This window comes from Beta vulgaris, chromosome 8 (assembly GCF_026745355.1).
Source record: "Beta vulgaris subsp. vulgaris cultivar EL10 chromosome 8, EL10.2, whole genome shotgun sequence".
In the NCBI taxonomy this organism is placed as follows: Eukaryota; Viridiplantae; Streptophyta; class Magnoliopsida; order Caryophyllales; family Amaranthaceae; genus Beta; species Beta vulgaris.
The window spans coordinates 17,080,609-17,093,108 of record NC_079209.1 but is presented as its reverse complement, the minus strand read 5'-3'; the positions used below and the strand labels follow the sequence as shown (position 1 = coordinate 17,093,108).

The following is a 12,500-nucleotide window of genomic DNA, read 5'->3' as shown; positions in this document are numbered from 1 at the left end:
AATGCTTCCACAACTTCTTGAGCTTGAATTACTCGAAGCATTTCTCTACGCTTACAAGAAACTCCAATAACATTCAACAAATATCCAAGTTGTTCAAAAAGCCAAATACAATCACCATTATCTTTAGCAACAGCAACAAGAGTCAATTGAAGTTGATGGGCAAAACAATGAACGTAGTAAGCAGAAGGAGTTTCATTCATAATCAAAGTTTTAAGTCCATTTATCTCACCTCTCATATTACTCGCTCCATCATAACCTTGACCACGAACTTTAGACAAACTCAACGAATAGTCCATAAGTAAAGACTCGATTGCTTTTTTAAGTGACATAGCACTAGTATCTTCAACATGAACAATACCAAAAAAGCGTTCACACACACTTCCTTTTTTATTCACGTAACGCAAACAAAGGCCTAATTGTTCTTTTTGAGAAATGTCACTAGACTCATCAGCTAAAATCCCAAAGTAGTCTTCACCAACATCTTCAAGAATGAGCTTAGTAGTTTTTTTGGCACAAGAATTAATAAGTTCCTTTTGAATCGAAGGTGCAATCATTTGATTATTTCCAGGAGCATTTTTCATCACAACATCCATAACATCTTTATTATTTTTAGCAAGCCATGTTAAAAGCTCAAGAAAGTTTCCTTTATTACTTGATACTTCACTCTCATCATGACCACGAAAAGCCAACCCTTGTTGCGAAAGAAACCTCAAACACTTAAGTGAGTAAGTTAAACGGGCTTTATAAAGTGCCGTGGCTTCGGCACTTTGGTGGTTCAAAGATTCATTAATTGATGCTTTTGGGTTAGTGAAAAGTTGATACTTCTCTTGAGCTTGGTTATGGGCACTATTAATACCTCCAATATGCTTCTTAAACCTATCGGGTTTATTCCAACTCCTAAATCCTCCATTGACAAAAGAATCACCCCCCGGATAACTAGTTTTATCTTTGAACAAGTAACACACAAAGCAAAAAGTTGCATCTTTTTCAACACTATATTCAAGCCAATCATACTTGTCAAACCAAGAAACACTAAAACGACGCATACCTCCTATTTCCCTTTAAGGAAAATCATGTGTCCTTGGTCGACAAGGCTTTTTAGTAATGTATCCTCTTCTCATGGCCTCTTGATCATTAGGAGGATATGATGTAATTGGCCTCCTAGTTCCCGGATCATGTGGTAGGAGATCAAGATCATACATAACACTTGAAGCATTAGTTCTAAAACTACTTTGAGGCGTAGTTTCGAACGGTGAAGAATTAGGCAACTCATCCTCATTTTCCTCTTGAATTGGAGAAGCTTCATGATTAGTTTCTTCAATTATTGGAACCTCATGATTACATTCTTCAATTAGAGGCTCTTTTGATGTTGGAGAAGATGAAGTTGAAGACTTTTCTGATTTTCCTCCACTTCTCTTCCAAAAAGATTCTAAACTTTTGTTTTTCATCTTCCAAATCTAGTATAAGTAAACATATTATTAGATATTAATACCAAAGTTCCTTGTTTCAAATTACATTTCACAACATTTAATTCCAAATTCAACTAATTTCAATTCACAACCTCTATTCCAATTTTACAATCTCTAATTTCAATTCAAGTAATCTCAATTTCAATTCAAGTAATGAAGTAATCTCTAATTTCAATTCAAGTAATTTCAATTCAACTATTCAAGTAATTAGTAATCTCTAATTTCAATTCAACATTTAAATCTCTAAGTTCAATTCAACTATTCAAGTAATCTATCCTTTACAAATTAGCAAAAATTATAAAAAAAATTAAAAAAAAAAAAACAGAAAGTGGCGACGGGAGTTACAGAATACAGACTTACAGTGAGTTCTGCTTCTTACTGCCGGCGGTGGCGTCTCGTGCCTCGTGGGCTCGTAGTCGTGGCGACAAGAAGAAGTGAAGAACTCCGGCAAGGCGGCAAAGGGTAAAATGGCGACAACAACCGAACAACGTCTACAATTCTGGGCACAGCGTGAAAGTGGCGACTGAAAGCATCAAAGCAGCCCGGCACAGCGGCACTCCGGCAGGCGAAAAGAAAGAAGGAGAGAGAAAAGAAAAAAGAAACGTTATCTTTATTCTTTAGACTGACCAGAGGAGAGAGAAAGAAGGGGAGTAATTACTTTAGTGACGCGTGAGAGAGAGAGAGACTGAGAGAGTAATGAGGAGCGTTTTTGTCAGTTTTGGGGCCCTTTTTTTTTCCCCTTTTTTTCTTTTTTTTTCCCTCAAATTTTTTTTTTGAAAATGGGGGTACAACTGTACCCACTGTACCCACAGTGGATCCGCCCCTGATCATAGGCGAGGTAGTGTAGGGAACAAGGAGGTAGTAGGGGGAGGTGGTCGGTTGACCATGGTTTCCTTAGGGGGTTTCCTCCTTTCTTTCTTTTTTCTTGTTTTCTTTGGAGCTTTCAAGCCCAAAATTATGATTTGGGTTTCTTTTACTTGTTTAGGCCCATAGAATAGGGCATTGGGCCATCTAAATTTTGTTATTAACATTTAGTCTTACACGAACCCAAATTTATGAACTTCATCATGCCCAAATTATTAAACAAAATAACTTATAAATTAACTTAGGTATTTTGATTTACTAAAATTGGTTCACTTTTAGTTTAATAATTAAGATTAAATATTATTTAAATAATATTAAAACTTAAGGATATTACATGGATATTTTGGGACCTTTCCTTATGGTAGCTGGGCAGAAGAAGTTTGTAATGGTAGTTGTGGACTACTTCACTAGATGGATAGAAGCTGAAGCAATGTGGGGGTATAACAACGAATGATATAAAGGGCTTTATTTGGAAAAAACATTATAACCTGGTTCGGCATGCCGTAGTCCATCGTCTTTGACAATGGTCCAAAGTTTGAAACGCCTAAGCTGAAATACTGGTTGGCAGAAAGAGAAATCAAAGCTCATTTTGCTGCAGTTGCCCACCCACAGGCCAATGAACAAGTAGAGTCGTTCAACAAAATCCTATCAAACGACATCAAAAGAAAGCTGAACAATGCCAAGGGACTATGGGTTGAAGAACTACAATTGGTAATATGGTCTATCAGAACTAAGACCAAAAACTCTATAGGAGAGACACCCTTCATGTTGGTTCATGGTACTGAAGCCGTCTTGCCTATTGATTTTGAAGAACCCACCCTGAGAGTCATGTTGTACAGAGAAGAAGCCAATTAGGCAGCTTTACGCACGACCTTGGACCAAGTACCAGAAGTCAGTGGTAATGCACTATTAAGAATGCAATTTTACAAGCTGCCAATGGCTCCGGACTTTAACAAGATAGTCACTAGACGACCACTCAAGGTAGGGGATTTGGTTCTGAGAAAAATGGAAGTTGTTGGACGAGGTAAGGAGCTGGGTAAACTGACACCAAACTTGGAAGGACCCTATCTGATAGTCCAGGAAGTGTGAAGCGGAACTTTTTTGTCTCCAAGATATGGATGGCGACCAATACAACACACATAAAACTCAAGACACATTGAAGAAGTGCCATGTCGACTCAGTGTATCAGCAAGAATTTTACAGTAGATTGTAATCCCAAACAAGTGTCACGACACAAAAAAGAGAACTAGAATTGCATATATGTATCTTGGCACTTAGTCAAGAAAAATTCATATAATACAATTTCTACTTTCTCCCTATATTGTTCCTTTATTTATTACTAAGTTGTTCACTTTGGGGCTTTTTTCCACCAGTTAGTCTAGTTGTCTAAAAGTGACATTAACTTAGATAAAATAGCAAAGAACAGTAAAACGTCCAAAGTAAAAGATAAACAATGGACACCACAACATGGAATAACCATTTCTCTGATGCACATTGCTTCCTCAAGGAGACCGACCAAAGTGTAATAAACCTAAAAGGTATATCACACATCTGGATAACCAAATAATGATAGTCTCTAGTAAGAGAAACATCATGGTCCCTAAAAGGAAGCCGACCAGAAATAAGCAACCCTTAGTAAAGAAATCTTACTTTCAAATGCAAGGTCAACTAAGTAGTCAAAGGCCCTACTAAGGGCTCACTACTTCAAGACGACCATTGATTCCTCAAGGTAGCCGGCCAAAACATGGTTCGTCCATAAACATCAAAACATAAAATTGCATATAAGTATCTAAACTCGTCCTAAATATAAAAAAATTTATGTTTGGCTTGGCCAAAGTTGGCCGCTCTCCTTCTTGGTACGAAGCTCGTCCAGAATAAAGGACGATCTAAGCCCAAGAAGGGGGGGATACAGCTAAACCCTTGGAGCTTTTAGGACAAGTCCAGTTCGAAGGCCGCTCGAAAACCAGGACGAGCCACAATATACATAGCTTATTTGAGGTTTCTTTGAAGATCGTTCAAAGACAAGGACGAGACTCACCCTTTCCTTAACTAATCTCGAAGGCCGTCTGAAAAACAAGACGAGCCACAATTATACTTCGCTTATTTGAGGAAAGTTTGAGATTGTCCAAGGACTAGGACGAGACTCATCTTTTGCTTAATTAAGCTCGAAGGCCGTTCGAAAAATTGGACGAGCCACAATCATACTTTGCTTATTTTAGGAAAGTTTGAAGATCGTCCAAAGACAAGGACGAGACTCACCTTTTCCTTAAATAAGTTCGAAGGTCGTCTGAAAGGCAGGTTGAGCCACAATTTTACTTTGCTAATTTGATAAAATTTTAAAGATCGTACAATGATAAGGATGCAACTAATCCATTGTTTAATTAAGCTGCAAGGACGTCCAAGAAGAGCTGGACTGGTCTCAGTTATACTTGTTTAAAATTCAAGTGTGATAATAGAGCCAAAAGATAAGCATTGTTAAAAGATCCTTTCATTAAATACCCGTCAAAAGAGGCTTACAACCTAGTCTAAAAAAAAAGAGACTAAGCTACAACGGCAAAGAAGCCAAGATACTTAGAAGAATAAACCTAAAACTAGGTACTTCATTCGGTAGGAGTTTCTTGGTCATCCTCAGGGGACTCTTCCTCATCATCCCCCTCTTCATCTGAGGAATCAAGGAAGGTAGAAGGCTCTGGAGCAGTCACCATTGCCCAGTGTATGTTCTCCTAAAATTCCAGACGACGTTCAAAGCGAGGAACTTACTGAGGCCCCGCCATCATCTCAAAGACCTTGACAGCCCAGTCCTTGGACGTCTCAATAACTTGACCAAGGCCTTCCTTGGTGTCCTTGTAGGTCTGCTCCACCTCCCTAGTCAACCAAGCATTATGGGCCTTAGGAGAAGATTATCCCTCCTATGTTGAACATCATCCACAAGAGCGGTATCTCTCTCGCCCTTCAGCTCAGTTGAGACGGTGTCCAAGGCCAACTTCAATTGATCTCGTTCCTTGAACATATTGTTGATGGTGACATGATACTTCATGTTGCTGGTCTCCAGCTCGATTGACGGTTTTTCCCATGCCTTCCTATATTGACGGCGAAGAGTCTCCGCCAGCTCAGTGTCATGCATAGCCTTATCACCGGCTCTTGTAGCAAGTCAGTAGAGGAGTTACAAAATAAAAATAGCTACAAGTATAAAAATGAAAGCAACCACAAAATGTACCTCAGCAACAAGTCAGTCGTTCTCATTTAGCCTTTGACATTCTTGCAAAGGTAGCATAAGACTCCTCATCTGAGTCCATGGTAGGAGTACCTGAAGCTATAGCACGCCCTTTATCCTTATCTGAAAGAGGGGGGGTAGTCAGTTCTCTTGATGGGGATGACTACTGCTTGTCTGTCGGACGGACTCATTGAACTTCCACAACCCAAAGCGTCCTAACTATGTTGGGATAATATGACTCACTCGAACATAGGGACGCCACCCCAATAGATGTCGGCATTTGGGAGACCAGCTTAGCAACCAAGCCGCTGAAGGCCAGTTTGTCTTTACCGGTCGTGTCCGGCTCGTGAACCACCAAGACCAGAGCATAGTATGACTTAACCTCATATTGATTAGTTCTGTCCAATAGATCAATAGGAACAGAGTCAAACTCTTTCTCTCGCACTGCCGGGACATCGGTGGACGGGTCCTTCAAAGCCTTATCCTCAAGAGGCTGGATAATTTTCCTCCAACCCCCTTACCGGCCGGGGTTGCCTTCTGAACGAATGACCATTCAGTCTTATTTTTCACAAGCCCTTAGGCTTTTTGGCCAAGGGTTGATAACCAGCTGCCACAGGCCTCTTCTTAGACAAAGAAGACTTGCCAGATAGGGTCTCCTTGGTTCGGGCATTTTTGCTGCAAAAATAAACAAGTTAGGAAAATAATCATCCAAAGGAGGAAAAACTAATGTGATGAGTTTAGAACGCACTCTGATTGCTAAAGGAAGCCGTCTAACTGAAATCCATACGAGAATTGGTCGACGAACGAAGGCATCAAAATATGGACGCCTTCCTTCCTTGAGGGACCCTTGTCCATGATTTAATAATCATGTTGGACGAACCATCCAGGTCCTGGTCCAAGGCCAACATCAAGATCAAGACGATGAGGGATCGATGAAGAAAGCCTCATCCAAGATTTTATTCTCACCTTGGACGAACCAGTCAGGCCCTTGTTCAAGGCTAGCATCAAGGTCAAGATGAGCATGAACCAATGAAGGAAGCCGTCCAATTTTAGACGCCTTCCTTCCTTAGGCAACCCTCGTCCGAAATTTCAAAGGCAAAAGGACGCCGACCATGAGTGGCCATTTTCCTTCCGTGAAGGACCCCCATCCAAGGAAAAAAAAATAATACCAGATTTCCAGCCCTCTTCTTGGCGAACTCCTTCCGAAGGTTATTAGTAAACTTAGGCATACTGATATCTACCGTCCAAGATTTTCTGAGAAGTTCTCTGGTTGAATTTGCAAAAAAAAGAGAAATAAAGGGGTTAGTAAGATACACATTTTGGACGAGGCTGTTTACTTAGAGTTTTGAAAATGTACCTCTATTCTTGGCCAACCGCAAGCAGTGACGACCAAGAAGTTATCGTCATAAAACATCTCTTTGAAGGGAATCCAGTTAGCTGGCCCTTTAAAGGATGTTTGATTTGGTTTGGAATACTCTTTTATTCTAAAGTATTCCATCACCTCCTCGTCAAATTTATCCTCTAAATCCAAAAAGGATTTCTGTCGTCCAATATTCATGACAGCCCGGCTATATAAACGATATCCCTCAGTAATGAAAGTGTTGTCTGCTCTGAGAAAAATGAATTCAGCTTACCAATCATGCATCTTCAAAGACTTGTCCCAAGAGGTAAGGAAGCCAGGGCGGTTTCAGATGCTGAGCCAAGCTCCGTCCACTGTCCCTGGAACATTGGACGCATAGTGTATCTAGGTGAAAGCCGGGAGAGAAATGGTCAAGCCGCGCAACTCGCATATGGCTATGAGTGTTAGAATATTGTGTCAGGCATATGACGCCAGTTAGTTATGGAGGATGTTGTAATGCGTTAACACTTTCTTGACAAAAGTCGTGGAGAGGGAATCTTAAGGCAAGCTTGTATACGGCAAAGTGGTTCTTGGGAGCGCTGAAAATTTTATCGTCCTTATTATGTATGACAAAAGAAAATCCAAGCATGGTCATAACAGTGGATAAGTAGCCGGGATCATGGCCAATTTTTTCTAACCACCTACGGTTGACTAAGATATAGCCAAGATCAAAGAAGGGACCTAAACGTCTCCTAATTTTAGACGAAGTAGTTGAGCGATTGTCCGATTATTCAGTAGTGCTGGAGTCACCCTCGTCATTGCCTTCGCAACTTCTTCCCCCTTATGGTAAGGGGAAGTAGGCCCAGCCAATGGCTGAGCACATTGGGTGTCCCTCGTCTCATCTGGAACTCGTCTAGTAGATTCCTCCATTTCAGAGCTATAAGAAGGGAGAATTATTACTCTTCTCCTTAAACAGGTCGTTTGCTTGATGCGTGCCAGATTACCTTTAATAGCCCAGATTCTCCTCACTAATTTACAGAGGATTAAGCACAGCGAAAGAGACACTAGTCGAGATACCCCGAACTATTACCATCACACTCACCGAACTACATCTGAGAGTGTGAAACTGAATTCCCAATTCTATTCAATTCAAATTAACTATTACAACAATGCCTTGATTTTGAAACTTTGTTCCAATAAATTTCTAAAGAAATTCGGCAGAGTTTCCGTTGAAAATAGGACAACTCTAAAGCGAGAAAAATATGAACTTGTTACAATTTCAATTTATATAATATTTCCAAAACCCAACCTCAACGCTTTCGCGGAGCGGAAACCAAGAGAACTAGGAGCACTAGCTAGCGACTCTTAAATGGAGAAATAGATTATATAATCTAAACGATTAACTATTACAAGTAAAGTCTCCTCTCCTCGAAAATAAATACAATACTACACCAACTCATATCAGCTTCAACTTCAAAAGGTTAACTTACGGCTTCAACCCGAAATATTTAGGAAAATTGTCACCCACCAAGTGACAGGCCACAGAAATGACAAAACAACATATACACATCAGCAAAGTTGAGTACTAAACCCATAAATAAGTTTAGCACATGCTTTGGTGGCTTTAAATTGAAAACGACTCTCACACAATCAACATAAGTTAAACAATCACATCCGTCACAACATGCTTAATAGTAATTCTTCTTAAATATACCTATTACAATTTTATTCAATCACCCGTTTCATAATCACATAATAACAACCGCAATAAGGTGACTCCCATCCAAGACATGTTTCATACATTTTCATATAATTAACCTTTTAACTTACCATGATTCCATAATAGGAATTCGAGGTCACCAACTTTGATATAAGCAATATACTTTATTTTATTTAATTGATTTCTTATTAGAAATCCAACTTATATTCTTAAATACTATATCGATCATTTTCTTATACTTCTACAATTAAATAACATGACAACACTCGATGACTTGATTCCTTATCGAGAATCGAATAACAAAATATGATTTCGTATCAGGAATCCAATAAGAAGATACGATTCCTTATTGGGAATCCAACATTGATATAACTTACCATGATATGGTTCCTTATCAGGAAACTAATATGGATCTTCATATTCATATATCGAATAAACCTTCATTACCTACCTGATATGATTTCTTATCAGAAATCCAATATCGAGACAACTTACCACGATACGATTCCTAGTGGGGAATCCAATGTCGAAATAACTTTCATACTTTGAGAAAACTTTCTTTTTAACTATTCGGGAAGATAACGCGGCGGAGGAGACAAAGCTTACACTCTTACAGTGGGGATCGTCACTCAACCATTCACTTTACTTTTGGCCAATAACCACGACTAGTCCGAAGTACATTTTTCCGCTGATTCAATCAGTCATCCACAGGTTTCACATTACTTGATATAATGCTCGATTATCGCCCCACATATCAATGGGCAGGTTATCCTGTAGGGACCCCCCAAGGTTTACAGTCCATGGGGGTACTATTCATGTCACCTCATCCGTCGACTCAGACAATGCTATTTTCCCCTTTAGATCACTTCCTATATCATTCATAACACAATCATCATTCTTGGAACTCATCCCTTATTAGTAGTAATTCTTATCATCTTTTGAAAAGCCAACCACACTAACGGACTTTCCTTTATAGAACTATACTCATTTATCATAGTACCTTCATACGTATTTCGAGCTCACTACATTTATGCATTTACGTTGAACTCAATTTCCAATCATAGAACTTACAGACCACAATAACTGATAAGAAATCACATCTTGTAAATACCAACCACAATAACAAAAGGTCTCTTAGCTAAAATTAACTAATGAGAGTTACTAACCTAATTCCATAGAAGGCATACCTTTGCATATAATTTTTTTATATTCTTTTACGCTTTATACTTATCGTTGTAGACTCATCTCAACAATGATAATAATGATTATCAAACATCAATAATACTCACAATAGATCTCTCACTTACAATTAACTAAGGAGAGTTAATTTACACATCAAACTCGAGGTCATTAATCGAAGGTTGATTAATGAACACAATTTACTTTTGGTTCATACTATACCATTAGTAGAATTCCAAGTAACAAATTTAATAACAAACTCAACTACACGACACATGCCTATAATCATATGCAACGAGTTTATCTCATTACCAATTAGAAAACCATTCCATCGTCTAAGCGTGACATCCCTAAAGTAATTCACAACTTATATTGATTTGCGTAGTTAAACATATGCACTAATTTACTTTAGTGATTCACTGGTCAAATAAGTCGACTTTATTATATTATTCCATTTATTGTTATCGAACTAAAATACTTTATTATTAACCACATCTTCACTAATCTAATCCAAATTTAAGTAAAGTAACTCCCATACTCTTCTTATTAGTAGTAGTAATTAGTTAATCCTCTCTTCGACTTCATGTGAGGTCATTAATCAGGTTGGCCCATTTAAGCAGTCTACTCAAACTATTCCTCCACATAGCATCATTGAGAACTCTAGTCAGATTATGTAATCTTTACCTCATTTTAAACTTTCATCTAATTAATCTTCTTTATAGAATTATAACCAACCAATTCTAGAACATCATTCTAGTATGAGTAGAAAGATATCACAAACTTACCACGTCAATCCACTTATTAATATAGTACATACTTTTGACAAAATGACAACCTCCAATTAGAATTCTTATTATATACTCCCTCTGTTTTTTTTATCATTCTCACTTTCCTGTGCGCGTCTTCCAATGCACGTTTTAAAACTTAAATATCTTTCATTATATATTAGTAAAAATTATGACGATTGAATATTAATAAAGTAATAATTGAGACGAATCAAACAAGATCCCACATGACTATGTTTTTTCTTATAAATTGAGAGCATTTGAGAAGATTCTCTCTAAGCATGAATAGTGTCAAGATTCCAAGTGAGAAAGATAAAAAAAACAGAGGGAGTATTAGATATGCCACCTTCCCACAATTCAGTGAACTTCCAGCAACAACAACACAGAAATAACTTTCATATCGCATAAAAAAAACCAAGAACATGATTTCATTACTATGTTTATCTGATACTCAAGTCGCCTTCAAACGCCAATAAAGACCATTTAAGCCAAAAACTAAGACTTCTGTAACATAATTAGCAATTTCTATTCATCCTAAGGATTTAAACTTCCACACTAACTGAATTTCGTTAATATCCACAACTTATATAATTATGTTAAACGATTTAGGAACCATTTATTGTCACGTTAAATAGATTTGCTTTCCAAGTAGAAGAACATTACTCTAATTTATAAGTGATTAGACTACCTACTGCTCTCTTCATATTTAGTTAATAGACTACCAAGATGAGTGAAACTTGATTGTCAATCTTTATCTCAAACTCCATAACTACTTCAAAAATCCATGAGTTATAATACACACAATTAATAGCTAATCACACTAACTTTCAGAACAAAGAGAGTAATTTAACTATATCTTCTTAACTAGTCTCCCTCGATTGATATCATAAATTAAGCCAACTAAATTACCATCAAGCCGAAGCTAAACCCATATCGACACACATTACACAAGAGAACACTACTATCATTTATTAAATTAACCAATTACTAACATATAATGTAAACTCCTTTAGTGGAATTAACAATCAAATTAAACAAACTATGACAACAAAGCTTATTGAGCTATGGAACAATGACCTTAAAGGTGATTTCAATCTCCATAATGTTCCCAAAATCATGTGAACAACAATCACAATCACAAAGAGCAGCACCAACAACAATAACCATAGCATCGAAGAAACAACCACCATAACGATAACAACAACCATCACAGTAACAATAGAACAACAATAATAACACAAGTGGTAAAGTACCTTTTGTACTTTACCTCAACCACCACACACAGCAACAGAACACCAGTAACACCGCACGACAATGCGACCAGTAGCGGCGCAAAAGAGGGGTGAGAGAAGACAACGATAGGGGAAGGGGAAACCACGACAGCAACAACAACAGCTCCACGACCATCGCTTTTCACCGGCGAGCAACAACACCAACGGCGGCAATACCAGCCGCGAACACCCAGAGATCAACGAGGAGAGAGGGGTTTCGAGGGAGGAGAGAGAAACATACGGGCAACAATAACAACACCGCGGTGGCTTGCGAGAACGACATCGGCGGTAGAATACGAATAGAGGAGAGATAGATCAGTTTGCACGAACGACCCACAACAGAGCTCCGACGAGCTTAAGGAACACTAGTGAGGCAGGAGCGCAGGCGAGAGAGAGAATTCGAAGCATATGGGTTTTGGATTTTCACGGGGAAGGTGAAGGTTTTGGGCTTTGGGTTTTTAACGGGAAGGAAAGAGAGAGTTATGGGACTTTGGTGGTTTCATTGGGAGTGAGGGGTTTAGAAGACTCGAGAAGTAAAGAGAAAAAGCTAAGGGGTGGGTTTTGGTTTACCATTAAACCGACAAAAGGGTAGGTTGGGATTTGGGTTTCTTCAGCTTGTAGACCGACAAAGGCTAACAAAAGAATGGAAACCGACCCAA

At 38.5% G+C, this 12,500-nt stretch overlaps 1 protein-coding gene across 1 annotated transcript in view; it reads right to left on the bottom strand.

Annotated features, from left to right (window-relative positions):
* The window catches only part of LOC104893473 (uncharacterized), a 3,164-nt gene extending 1,152 nt beyond the window's left edge, over positions 1-2,012 (bottom strand). The window contains exons 1-3 of the mRNA XM_057391367.1: positions 624-2,012; positions 242-287; positions 1-61 (exon numbers count right to left, since the gene is read on the bottom strand). The exon at positions 1-61 is cut by the window's left edge and continues 1,152 nt beyond it. Of these exons, the coding sequence (XP_057247350.1) occupies positions 1-61; positions 242-287; positions 624-1,046 (530 nt within the window). The 5' untranslated portion in view covers positions 1,047-2,012. The remainder of the gene's footprint in view (positions 62-241; positions 288-623) is intronic.
* Between the last annotated feature and the right edge of the window lie 10,488 nt (positions 2,013-12,500).